The 14,807-nt window shown below is 35.5% G+C and overlaps 1 protein-coding gene across 3 annotated transcripts in view; it reads right to left on the bottom strand.

Moving 5' to 3' along the window:
- rbfox3a (RNA binding fox-1 homolog 3a) overlaps positions 1–14,807 on the bottom strand; it is a 533,508-nt gene that overhangs the window by 17,230 nt on the left and 501,471 nt on the right. For all 3 annotated transcript variants that reach the window (XM_073827724.1, XM_073827726.1, XM_073827725.1), the window contains 4 exons: positions 11,967–12,099; positions 11,468–11,507; positions 7,812–7,876; positions 1,158–1,236 (listed from right to left, as the gene is read on the bottom strand). In XM_073827724.1, the coding sequence (XP_073683825.1) occupies positions 1,158–1,236; positions 7,812–7,876; positions 11,468–11,507; positions 11,967–12,099 (317 nt within the window). The remainder of the gene's footprint in view (positions 1–1,157; positions 1,237–7,811; positions 7,877–11,467; positions 11,508–11,966; positions 12,100–14,807) is intronic.

Raw genomic sequence — 14,807 nt, 5'->3', positions numbered from 1 at the left:
GTTTGAACCTTCTGTAGTAGTTGCATATGAGTCCCTCAGTTGTCCTCAGTGTGAAAAAATGGATCTCAAAATCATACAGTCATTGTTGGAAAGGCTTCAAATACACAAAAATGCTGAAAAACCAAAGAATTTGTGGGAATTTGAAGGATTTTTCTGAAGAACAGCAGGCAGTTTAACTCTTCAGTACAAACAAAAGATTCATGAACAACTATCACTAAACAAAAAAAAACAAAACAAAACAAAATGGTGGCTCATTCAGGTAACAATTTAAGTGTATGTAAACTTTTGAATAAGGTCATTTTTATAAATTCAACTGTTATATGGACTATATGTAAAGTTTCTTATTCAGGTCAGTACTAAATTAAAAAAACATTTTGCAGATTCTACAAGGTGTATGTAAATTTTAGACCTCTACTGTATACTGTATACAGTACAGACCAGTTTGGACACACCTTGGACACACCTTTGAACCAAAGTTTTCTTTATTTTCATGACTATGAAAATTGTAGTTTTCACTTCACAGGTGTGCCCTGTCAGGTTTAATAAGTGGGATTTCTTGCCTTATAAATGGGGTTGGGACCATCAGTTGTGTTGTGCAGAAGTATATATATATATAGTATATATATATATATATATATAGTATATAAAGAATTAAATATTTTATAGAATTAAATATAATTCCACATGTGTCAATTCGTAGTTTTGATACCTTCAGTGTGAATCTACAATTTTCATAGTCATGAAAAAAAAGAAAACTCTTTGAATGAGAAGGTGTGTCCAAACTTTTGGTCTGTACTGTATATATATATATATATATATATATATATATATGATATATATATGATGATTTAGATATAATGTGTGTAAAAAGCTAATTAATGGCTAGTCATTTTGGACCCTGAATATAATCAAGTAGAATATTAAAGACCTCAGCCACCCCAACTCCATATTTTCAGCTCTCAGCACATGCTTCATTCAGTATTGCAATATTTACAATTATTCTATTCATCATTCAATTACATTTAACAGAATGTGCAGTGGTATCTTTCAGCGTTATTATGGTTGCACTGGACTCTTATGTATGTTGTTGGGGTGCTTGAGTCTGTGTAGTGTAAGGGCATGGATGAATGTTTCATGCATCACGTTTCTAGACTCACCATAGTGCCCACGCTGTACGTGGCTGCAGGTCCAATTGTGTGGTGATAAGGGTCTGCTGTTGCATAGACTCTGCCATAGCTACAGGGAAAGGAAGAAACGGAGAAGGCATTGAAGCTTCGAGAAGATGGTATGCTCCAGTGAACGCTGTTCATTTGAACTAGATCCATTATCACTACACCCTTCCTCCCACTCTTTCTTCCTGTCTGATAAAAATGCAATCACTGGCTTGCCATAAATACACGGTATAAAGGTAAGAGTGTGTTAAAAGTGATAGGTGCTCTGTTATTGTTTTGGAGTAAACGTACAGAGTATTTTATCTTATGAGCGTGTGGTAAAAGTTATATTGGTCAGAGAGGGACAAGACACTGGAAAAACACCGTTGAGTAGAAAAGAAAAGAAAATGGGAAACAGAAATGAAGAACCAACAGGGTCTTTTCTAGGCTTGGGTATAGACACAAATATCACGTTTTGATTCGATTTCTATTCACAAGCTTGCGATTCCGATTTTGATTTAATTCACTATTGATTATTTTGGATATATATCAGGTGAAATATACAATATACAAAGTCAGGTGGTGCTACATTATAATATTGAGGGTTGAAGTGAATAGATTTAACTACAAATACTAAATTTACAATTACTAATAATATTTCTACTCCAGTTTTTGAAATATAAACATTTAAATGGTAGCTATCCAGGACCTTGAAGGATTTATTCAATTAAATACTGAAGTACAGTAAAAATACTGAGTATATGCTCCTCTCTACAGCTAATGAGTTTCTGGTCACTAAATTTGTTTTTGTTTTTTTCTGAGGTAAATGTGACATTACATATTGTTTACAAGCTGTTATATTGACATGTTTGCGCAGTTGAAACACTGATTTAGTGATTAAAAGAGACAGGATATGTATTTCAGTAAGTTGTACTCTCTTTTAACATATCTTTGGACGTTCATTCATGTTTATTTCATGCTGTAACTAGCAGTAAAGCAGAGGAGATGATTAGTTCATGCCGTTTTGCCGGAACTGGCGCTATAGAGATCACTCAATTCAAACTAAACAGAGCCAAAACAGCATTTATTGTTTGAATACTAATAAAATGGACAGAATTTGTAATCTGAGACTTTGTTTCATATTAAAAGTAACAAAGCACAAAGCTATTGCAATTTATTGGATAGGATTCGGCTACAATGTTCCATTTATTAACTGAAAACTAACTAGACTAATTGATTTCAATTAAATTCTATGATGGTTTAATCTATTCATTGATATTCTTATTTGATAAATCATTATAGAAATATATATCATCATATTAAAAGTTCAAAAGATGAGATAAACAAAAAATACATTAATTCAATTAGTTTTCTTGCTTGTGTAAGCAAGTAAATTAAGTTTTAAATAAATACATATTCTAGAAATACTTCCTTAAATGTCAACATTAGCAAATTCAAACTTTAAAAGTTACAAAGTTCTAAAGGTACTGCGGAAAAGGAAGGCCCCGGCAAGGAAAGAGATGTTTGGATTCTGCGTTGTTATGCTTGTGCATTAAAAAAGCGAGTGAAGGAGGCAGAGAGTTTATGTTCACAGCTCTCTTTATCCTTTTCATGCTCCTTTGCCCTCTCTTGTTTACCCAGGCTGCACTGTAAAGAGGCACAGGGCTGGTGGCGGTGGTGGCGTTCTCTGACTCTTTTCATTGGTACCGATTTGGAACTAATTCCTCCAAGATGGGCCTTACTTCTCCCTTTATTTATTTATTAACCCCCAACACTTCCCTTCTTCATTTGTTGACTTTCCCTACAAACACATGCTTGCAAATGAGGGCCTGCGGGGAGCAGATAAGGCAGGCCGAGCGGGGTGCCGAGGGCACAGACTGAGAGAGGAGAAAAGAGGAGAGAGGGGGGGAAATCCTGGGCCCAGACATGCTATTACATATGGAAATACTATCGGATCTGACCAGGTTTTTGTCGTCCGGGATTATTACAACATCAAAGGTCAGGCCAGCTCAGTGAAGTGAGAGAGCCGAGCCGAGGGGATTTTAACTGCTTGTGACAGACAGTGCAGACGAGGGTGGCTGGGAATCCCCGTAACACTCCAGCCGGGCCGGGCTACTTAACCTGCAGCTTAACCGGGCAGCGGAAATGACCCACTCCAAAGTAAACCTGGATAGCTAGTTCCAGCCTTATTCAAAATGAGTGATTTTTCTATTTTAAAATGACTTCCATATAAAGGATAGTTGACCTACAAATGAAAATTCTGTCATCATTTGTGACTCTGGACCTCAAAACCAGTGTATTTTATGTATACATTGCATAGGTCAAAATTATAGATTTTTCTTTTATGCCAAAAATCATTAGGATATTAAGTAAAGATCATGTTCCAATGAAGATATTTTGTAAATTTCCTACCGTAAAACTTAATTTTCTGATCAGTAATATGCATTGGTAAGACAACTTCAAATGCGATTTTCTCAATAAATACATTTTTGGCTTTGTGGTCCAGGGTCACATGTAGTCATTGTCTGTGACTTTCTTTCTTCTGTGGAATGCAAAAGAAGATATTGCAGTATAAAAAAACAGTTTTGTAGTTACTATTTCAGGTTTTCCATTTCGATATCTCATGTTTAATTTAATGTGTTATTCACCGTTTCTTTGTAATTGTGAAATTTACTAACGTTTTCTGAATCCAAAAACAGTTTCTACGCCATTTTTTCCCTGTGTGTGAACAATATTCACAACCAAACAGTTTTGGCGACTATTTACTTCCATTGTATGGACCAAAAAAGACATTTTTCAAAATATCTTCCTTTATGTTCCAAAGAAGAAAACGTTACACAGGTTTGGAACAATATGAGATAAAACACAAAATGATCCACATTTTTGTGTTAACTATCCCTTTAAGCAATGTTTTTTTTTTATGCAAATTGAAAATTCTGTCATTATTCTGTTCCTACAATTCTATATGACTTTAATTTTTCTGGGAAACACTCAAGAAGAAACATTTTTCAGTAAAAAGTCTTTGAACAGTAAGGTTTTTGATGTTTTTTTTTTTAACATATTTAACATATTCTCTTCTGCTTACCAAGCCTGCATTTATTTGATCCAAACTACTGTAAAGGCAGTAATATTGTGATTTTTTTTCACTATTTAAAATAACTGCTGTCTATTTGAATATATTTTATAAATGTAATTTATTCCTGTGATCAAAGCTAAATATTCAGCATCATTACTCGTCTTCAGTGTCACATGATCCTTCAGAAATCATTCTAATATGCTGATCTGCTGTTCATGAAACATTTATTATTATTATTATCATTTAAAGCAGTTGAGTATGAACAGAAAGATCCAAAGATCAGCATTTATCTGAAATAAAAAGCTTTTGTAACACTATACACTATACCTTTCAAAAGCTTGGAGTTAGTATAATTGTTACTGTTTTCAACATAATAACAAAAATATGTGACTAAAGTAATAATGCTAAAAATTCAGCTTTGAAAATCACAGGAACAAATTACATTTTAAAATATATTCAAAGAAAACAGTTATTTTAAATAGTATATCCCAGTGAAAAATATCCCAGTGTTTGTTTTTGTTCATACAATGAAAGTCAAATGGGATCTAAGGTTGTTTTGAACTCCTTTAAATTTGAGTGTAACGGTTGAAAATTCTTTTGAATATCGTTTTTTTTTTTGCATTTCGCAGAAGAAAGAAGTCATGAGCGTGAGTAAATGATAAAAGAATTAATACCCTGTTAAGGAGTCTGTGTCATTTAAACACTTACTTTTAAACCCCTCCACCTTGACATATCAAATTAGAGTGCGAAACGCAGAGCTGGCTTATGTGAAAGCAAGGAGCCGAAAGACAAGCGATGCAGAAAGAGGTGGAGAGAGAAAAGGAGAGCTGGAGTGAAAGAGGGGACGCGGGAAGGGGGCTGAAATAAGTGCGGTGGAATGCCAGTCTTGTCACCTGCTCTGATGTGGATCTGTGCTTGGCTCTGATAAATCTTACATTATCTGGGCTCTTCAGGCTGGCAGGCAGGGCCGTGCCTTATCGGCACTGACACGCTCAATCTTGCCTAGATTAAACCAGTGCCTGGCCTGATCCAACCTGACAGGGTCCCCACAGGTCCTGGATAAATTACTGACAACCCTGCACCACCTTCGTCTTCACACATACACACACACATACACACTCAACCCTGTGGCCTGAAGTGAGTAAGCTAAGTGGTTACGGAAATTCAGGTTGAATTCAAGTTTAAAGGGCGAGAGTGTATCAAAGATAGGGAAGCAAAGTCTAAATGATCTAATTTAACCTGGTTTAATAAAAAAGCAGGTCTGTAAACTCATACCAGGCTTTCAGAGCTGAGGAAACACTTTTCAGAATTACTTCAGAGCTTGAATACAGTTAAAAGTTGCAGTGCGTAATGTGCTGACAGGCCTTAAAATACATGGTCTGTTTAGTCATAACCATTATACTTTGAAAGATTAATGTTTTTAATCTTAATTTGTGAAATAAGGAAGTCAGACCCAAAGAAGTGGCTTGATAAATACATTCTTTTCCTTGCAGTATATTGATATATTCCCTTTTGACACAGGGCAGGACTTTTTACCTAAAAACAACTATATACATTCATGTATAAACATCCATTTATACTGTGTAAGATAAAATATGTGACCCTGGACCACAAAACCAGACGCAAGTAGCACAGGTATATTTGTAGCAATAGCTCATTGTATGGGTCAAAATAATCGTTTTTTTCTTTTATGCCAAAAGCTATTAGGATATTACGTAAAGATCATGTTCGATTGAGATATTTTGTAAATTTCCTACCGTAAATATACCAAAACTTTGACTTGTAATATGCATGGCTAAGAACTAAGAATTCAGCTTTCAGATTTATACAGCTTTTTTAAAATCAACAAAATTGACCCTTATGACTGGTTTTGTGGGCCAGGGTCACATTTAAGTGAAATATAATAAAGAAAATAAAAAAAAATCTAAGATTAAATAAATGACTTTTTATAACATCACTGTGTGGGAAGCCAAAGCAAATTATTTGTCTATATTCAGATTTCTATCTTACTATTTAAAACTAGTGCTGTCTTTACCAAATTTTGTAGAAGTGTTAATAAACACTGTGTTTAAAGTTAAATATGTAGAGTTAATGTGTTACCTTCTCCAGCCCCAAAAATACTTTTTTTGTTTGCTTAAATGTCTCTTAAGTTGCATAGCTAGTTTCATTCGTATTCAAAAAGTGTTTTCCTCACCTTAAATGGTTTCAGTTAGATAATTAAGAAATAGTTTACTTTTTAATATCTTAGCAAAAACCAACCTTTTTTGTAACAAACTACAATTTATATGCCTTAAAAACCAATATACATAGACCCAAATCACCAGTGTTGTTTTAATGGGGTCTTTAAAGGCACAGTATGTATTTTTCGCCTGTAATTTTCCCTGTCCTAAATCCCACACGAGTCCACACTTTCGTGACTTAATGAATGTCAGGTAAAGGTCTGCCTTGGAGCTTGCCCCATTGCGGGCTCGGCAAAAATGCTTATGAGGGTGCATAGTGTCTGCACAAGGGGCGTTCGTGAACACCCTTCTGAACGCCTGTCTAATAAAACACCAACATATTAAAGCGTCTGCGGTGTTTCCATGTTTTCTACAAAATAAAACTGGAAATTGAGAATATACAGTGACATGCAAAAGTTTGGGAACCCCTTGCAGAAGCTGTGAAAATAAAAAAAGAGAGATCATACAAAATGCATGTTATTTTTTATTTAGAGTTTCTGAGATCTATCTTTTAACGCTCAGGACAATTGAGGGACTGAAACACAACTATTAAAAAGGTTCAAACATTCACTGTTGCTCCAGAAGGAAACACAATGCATTAAGAGCCACTTTTTGAATCTGAAGATCAAAATAAATTGTACTTAATTTGTCTTCCGGGAAACATGCAATATCTTTGGTTGTTTCCGAAGGGCAGTACTAAATGGAAAAAGATTATATTTCAACAAAATAAGAAAAATTTTAATATCTTCATCCTGTTCAAAAGTGTTTACTCCCCCAGCTCTTAATGCATCGTGTTTCCCTCTGGAGCATCAGTAAATGTTTGAACCTTTCAAATAGTTGTGTTTGAGTCCCTCAGTTGTCCTCAGTGTGAAAAGATGGATCTCAAAATCATACAGTCACTGCTGGAAAGGGTTCAAATATGCAAAAGATGCCGGAAAACTGAAGAATCTGCAGGACCTGGAGGATTTTCCTGAAGAACAGTGCTCAGTTTAACTGTTCAGACTCATGAACAACCATCACAAAACAAAAAAGTGTCATATATCATCCAGGTAAACATCTTTTATGTAAAATATCTTACTCAGGACAGTACTAAATAAAAAATAACATGCATTTTATATGATCTCTCTTATTTTGTTAAAATTATTCACAATTACACAGATTCTGCAAAGGGGTTTCCAAACAAGGAATGGGACACTAGCTAAAACTGCTTATTTCTCTAGATTTAAACATTCTTGGAAACATTTGGGATAATGTAAGTACAAAAACATAGTGCTTTTTGGATATTTTAATAATGAAATCTCACATATTGCGCCTTTAAGCATCAACCAGTTAATACAAGAAATACAGAAAGCACAGGACACTCACCTGTCACTGTAGGCCGCTGCAGCTGCTGCGGCTGGTTGGGCATATCTGTATGCTGCATAGCCACCCTGTCAATTACATAAGGGCATCCGTCAGACACATGCAAACAGCAGGGCATCGGTGACATGAAATTTTTAGAACCATCTGTCCACAATACAACTGGACCATTCATATATTAAAGCATGCATTCGAGGCAGTGAATCCCAAAAGCTCAGTTACAACCTTAAGAGTGCTGCTGAAAAGCCCGTCAATGCTCACTAAAATCAACGCTGAGTGATTTAGGTGGTATTTAGTTTGCCAATACAGCTTTTTGTGAAGCCTTTTTGTTTAATGGGGAAATTGTCAGATTGACTGCATTAGCTCTTCATATAGATCTCGGCACAGATGCCTAACAGCCCGAGTCCGAAAGCGAACCATCTGAGCGTCTTCACTTATCTGCGCTGAGTGCAGCAATAGCGGTGCAACCAACGGCTTGTCTTTCCAGTGTGCATCAATCCCATCAATTGAAATGGCAGGGCTGGGCAACTATCGATCAGCATGGTAAGTGGCAATCTGGTATAAACAATTAAAATCAGTCAATGTTTGCTTACTGCGAATGAACCAAATGGAAGATTTGGCTGAAGCTATTGAAGGGGCCTTTTAATTAATGTGGCTGGCCAATACGAGTCTCCTGGCTCGGTGCCCAGGGGAGCGGTCTTGACACACACAACGTGCTCATCCGTGGCTGGAGAACGGCGCAAGACAACACTAAATATTGCTTGTATAAGCATTAGATGACATCTGACAAAGCTATTAATTGCTCCATTCAAGCTCGCTATTAATAGCCGCGTTGTAAGCAGCATCGAATGACATTAGCCGAGATTGTTAGCCGCGGCGTCATCTGCTGGTCTTCTCCGGCTGATGTTTTGCGAACGCTTACGCTCCAAACATGCCAAGTTTTAAACAACAGGGAATGTATTTGCTGTGAGCGAGCATCTAAGTGGCTGGGGTGTTTATTGAAGTGTCTGCTTTAATGAAACGCAGCTCCGCTCTTTGTTATTTTAGCTCGCTGACATCACTGGTACATTATGTGAATAATCGCGGTGCCAGAGCGCGTGCAGGACTGAGGCATCGCAGATACAGGACTGCACGCTGAATTATAGATGCTCTCATTTATTTTTCAGCTCGGGATTAATGTCCGATGCTACTCTGCTAAGATCAAATGTTTAGCTACTGGAGTCGAAGAAAAATCAGGACACAGAAGATTGTGTACATGGATTCTGTAGAAGTTACAGCTTTCTAATTCCGGTGGTTTTACCAGCTCACACAGACGGATTTAAAGGGATCGATCAACCACATATGATATTTATGTCATTATTTACTCAGCTTTGTGTCATTCCAAACCTTAGGCTGTTCTTTGTGGAATAGAAAAAAAACACTGTCAAATCTCAAGCTTGACCTCATGGCATTTGGTTGTGAGACATTTGAGAACTAGTAACCTTTAAGTTGAAGAATATTAGTATTTACATTTTTTATTACAGACTTTGTAAGGCCTATACACTACTGTTTAAAAGTTTGGGTTGGGTAAGATTTTATGTATTTGAAAGTCTCTTATGCTCAGTAAAAGTACAGTACATGTTGTTATATATTTTTTTGCAAATTAAAAAAGTTCTCTATTCACATACATATTATAAAATGTAATTTATTTCTGTGATGCAAAGCTGAGTTTTTCATCATTACTCCAGTTTTCAGTGTCATGATCATTCAGAAGTCATTCTAAAGAACCTTTTTCACATGTCCAGGTTTCTCAGCAGCGGAAGTCATAATAATTGGGTTAACTTAAGAGAGCAGTGAATGGGAGAGTACCACAAATATATTTTTTGCATTCCCATTTGCTCAAATAGCAAAAGAAAAACTCCACAATAGTGTTTCCACAACTTTTTTAAAAATAGGAAGAAAACTAAGAGAGACTGATAACAACAGTCAGAAGAGAGCACAATGTCAAATTTACCAACAATTCTAATGCTGCATTAGAATTAACTACTTTTTTGTAATTTGATGCAAAGGTGATATAATACAAATGATACCCCCGGTTTCACAGACATGGCTTAAGCCTTAAGCTTAAATCCTAGATTAAAATGTAAGTCTGAGCTGTTTTCAACTGAAAGAAACTTGCACTGACTGATCTTAAAATATATCAGTGCCTTTGAAACTGAACAATCCTACCTTAGGCTAAGCCCTGTCTATGAAACAGGGCCATAGTGTTATAAATGCACTTAAAAATAATATATATATATATATATATATATATATATATATATATATATATATATATATATATATATAAACTTTCTAGGATTTACAATGCTGTTATTATTATCAATTTTGTAAACAGCTCTTTTTCTCAATATTTGATAAAAATCATTTAATAATTTTTTTCAGCATTCCTTGTTGAATAGAAAGAGAGAAAAAACATTTATTTTAAAAAAGAAAATCTTTCGTAACATTATAAAGGTATTTACAAACACTTTTGATTCATTTAATGCATCCTAGCTGAATAAAAGTACTATTATTATTATTATTTTACAAGCTTACTGACCCCAGACTTTTAAACGGTAGTGTATATGTTGAACAGAAGTCTCAAGGACTACATTAAGTAATCTTTTTAGAGCTTGACAGCTCCTGATCACTATAAACTGTCAATGTATGTGAAGAAAACATCAAGTTATATGGTGAAGATGCATACATGTTTGGAATGACATGAGAGAGTATTCCTTTACAAGTTATCTAAACTTCAAGTTACTTCAAAAGTTGATAGGGTGGTCCACAGAGAAGGTTTCTGACTTTACTGGCAAGCAAACATGAGCTACGTGCATTTGTCGAAATCCATTCGACTATGAGATCTATCTGGGACTGTAGCCACGGACCTGGCCACGGGTTTGCAAACTTGGCGGCAAACATACTATCGTGCGTGCCAGGTAAAGGCATCGCAGTTACGTCCACGTTCATTTGTCTTGTTTTAGATCTAAATGTTGAATTAATTTCCATTTTTCATGCAGCGAAATAATCCTGGGAAGGGGAGGCACGCTCTCTGATCACCTGACTGACTAATACGTTCTGACGGCCTGTCAAAAACAATAGGGCCTGGGCACAATCTCGGGCTGTAGCGCGAGGCCTTTGGGCTGTGTTTTAATGGAAGCTGAGGGAAAGGCGGATCAAACGCGTGCCATAAATTAAAACAAAAACACTGTAACGTCAACTTCATCAACGTGATCCGGCATGATTTTCCTCCCACTTAGAGCAAAACCAAGAGATAAAATGTGGAAGAATGAGACTTTAAGTGCATAGGGGTGTTCGTTTTTGGTTCATTCCACACTGTACATGTTAGCATCATCATAAAACCCACAGAGATCAACCACTGCCTTCAAAGGAAGGCAAGCTGGTGGTTGAGCCATGTGTGAATTCAGTGCCATGTTACAGTATGCACAGGGGACGCCAACAAGGCTTTTAGTACCAACCTGGTGGATCTACACGCGGTGACCTGAGCTGACCCTTGCCCTTATGAAAGATTCAGCACCAGCTGCTCAGGTTAGGCTCAGCAAACGTGATCGCCATTATATTCAACCCATTTTTAGTTTACGGAAACAGCACAGGATTGGGGGAAAACAGAATATACTCACATAGATCTCAGCACCGTAGAAGCCATCTTGGTAAACCACACTGCGAAAACACAACAAAAAATAACAAAACACAATACATCAGTGCCGAACATCCATAGAGTTTCTTCGCGCTGTATAGAAAAGAAAATAAATTATGCAGCGATGCATTCATTCGGCGGACAAAACAATGCACTCCAGACTGTGAGGAAGGAAAAAAATTGAGCAGATTAGGAAAGACGGCCATTTTCTGTGCTTAGAGAAAAACAATGTTGCTTTATAATGGGCTTTGCTCTGTCTTGTCACTGGGGAGAACCGGTAGGGCTTGCCATTAGTGTGTAACGCACTTTATAGCCATCAAGCGGTCATGTTGCAGGTTAAGGCGGTAGCACATATAATGCGAAAATGGCCCTTTGATAACCGCGCTTTTAAGTGCTGTATTTTACCTAATAATGGCCTCAGGCTTTGGCGGAAACAAAGCGAGCCATTTGCAGATTACTGTTTTGGGTGAAGGGTTACTCACGCTCCGTAAGCTGGAATGGGAGGCGGTGGAGGCACGGCGCGGAACGTGTTGTAAACGGCACGACCTCTGCCTCTCAAGTGGGCGCCCCTGTAAGCCACCGTCGCCCCTGTGGTCGGATAGGGGAAGCCTGTCACTGGAAGAAAAGGAGAGAAGAAAGAAGGTGACATAAGCTTTTGCTTCTAAGAGGCGCACCTGTCACCACCAATCGGCTTTCAGTCGGTAGTGTGACAACGCACTGTCATCCTAAAATGTGATGCTTTAAAACAACTCCGACGGATGTCAAACGGAGCGTCATGTTGGCACAACACATCAAGCATGGCAGCATGATACAGCCGGTTTTGCTTCAAGACACAGGTTTGTGGCATCCTGATACAGTTAAAAGTGTTTATCCAACAAAGGTAAAAAAAAAAAAAAATGTCACTATTGAACTATGAGATTTCTCTGGTTGAAGCATAAAATGCAAAATGAAATTTACTTGTGGAGGACGTGATATAGCTAATACGATAAGCCGTAATTAGATTCATGTCATGGCAGATAATTGATGAACAAATATTGAAATTACTTAAAATATATTAAAAATAATAGATAAAATATATTACAGATATTACAAAGATTTCTGCCAACGTCTGTGGCTGAAACATAAAATTGCAAGTTACTTGCGGATCAATCAGTATTAAAATTCTGGCTGATATGATAAGCTGATAGTTATTTTTATGTTAATGATAGATAATTAAAAAATGATTGCTATTAAAATAATATTAAAATAATATTAAACATATTTAAAATTATATTAAAATAATTAAAAAAGCATTTTAAATAAATATATTAAATTATTAAAAAATATACATATTAAAATATATGACAAATGTAGATTTCTGGGCTTTCTGCCAACATCTGTGGCTTGCAAATGAAATTGCAAGTTACTTGTGGATCAACTGATTCACCAATATTAAAAATTCTGGCTAATATGATAAGCCGATAATTATTTTTATGTTAATGACAGATAATTGAAAAATTATTGCTTTTAAAACAATATTCAAATAAATATTAAATAAACATATTTAAAATTACATTAAAATAATAAAAAAGCATTTTTAAATAAATATATTAAATTATTTGTTAATTCAATGACAGATAATTAAAAAATGCTATTAAATTTACATTAAATTAAATATTGAATTAAATTATTTTTAATTATGCTAAAATAACAAAAAATATATTAAATTCATAAAAAATATTCAAACAATGCTAAAAACACTAAAATCTGTCGCTGAAAATGGTATATAAATTCTATATGACAACATCATGAAAAAATTATTGCTATTAAAATAATATTAAAATAAATATTAGAATGAACATATTTAAAATTATACTACATAACATATTTTAAGGTTAATTAAAACAATAAAAAATATTTTTTAAATAAATATATTAAATTAATAAAAAATATTAAAATATATGCTAATAAAATAATATTAAAATAAATAATAAATTAACATTTAAAATTACATTAAATTATACATTTTTTAATGAATATATTAAATTATAAAAAAATTAATAAATATTAAAATATATGACAAATATGGATTTCTGGGCTTACTGACAACATGTGGCTTGAACATAAAATTGCAAGTTACTTGTGGATCAACTGATTCATCAGTATAAAAATTCTGACTGATATAATAAGCGGATGTTAATGTTAATGACAGATAATTGAAAAATTTATACTAAAGTAATATTAAAATAAATATTAAATTATGATATTTTAAATCACTAAAATAGTAATAAAAAATGTAAATAATATGTTCAATATGAAAATATATGATCAATGTTAAAACACTAAAATCTGTTACTAAAAATGCAATGTAAATGCTATGAGAGCATAAACAACACAGGCCCAACAATATACAAAAATTCTTAAAAATAATACACCCCGAATAAAAAGCACTGCGCTAAACTAAAATTTCCAGTTTTTCCCAACTGAATATTAAGCATTAATCCGAACGCTTGGAAAACCAAACGGTAAGGCATCCCTGTCTGGGGAAGCCTCTCTATTGTGGTTATCTCTGAAACCTTGAGCGTGGGGTGTTGTGTGAGTGTGTCTGGCTGCTCTCCCGCTCTGGAGGGGTGTGTGCGAGGCAGGGGAGATGGTAGGTTGTTGTAGGTGAGACACAAGGTGCTGGCACGCGGGGCTGAGAGAGCAGATGGAGAGGATTGTTTAGAGATGCAATCACAGGCTGGCGCCATCCCTCATCTTTCTCCCCCCACACACTTCCCCAGCCTCACGCCACCACCACTGGGGCTAGACCCAGCCTGGAGGAGAGCAGGGACAACTCAGGGTCAAGACTGGGAGAGGTGGCGGAGAGTTGAGAGAGAGAGAGAGCGAATCAGGCTTTATGCATGTTAAGGAAACATACACGGATGTGAAAGTGAAACAGACAGAATGAAACTTGAAACAGCGTGTGGAACAATAAATAGGTGAAAACATGTCCAGGTCACATTTCACACAGTCTCGGCCACAGACTGCCCGCAATCCATTAGATGGATATTGCACATAAAAATGGAAAGCTCTTTCTCAGTCTCGCTCTAATATGACTTAAGCATGATTTAAGTATAAACACACATTTTTTTTTGTTAAAACAGTCTACATTTGTATCTAATATATTATAATGATTTTTCACTTTGTCAACTTTAATTAATTTTTCATTTAATACAGCATTTAGTAGTACTTTAAGTTTACATGTCACTTTGTTTAGTGATAATTGTTCTTGAGTCCATTGTTTGTCCTGAACGGTTAAACTGCCCGCTGTTCTTCAGAAAAATCCTTCAGGTACCACAAAT

Source organism: Garra rufa, chromosome 22 (genome assembly GCF_049309525.1).
Source record: "Garra rufa chromosome 22, GarRuf1.0, whole genome shotgun sequence".
NCBI classification, from domain to species: Eukaryota; Metazoa; Chordata; class Actinopteri; order Cypriniformes; family Cyprinidae; genus Garra; species Garra rufa.
This window is presented reverse-complemented; position numbering and strand designations above follow the sequence as displayed.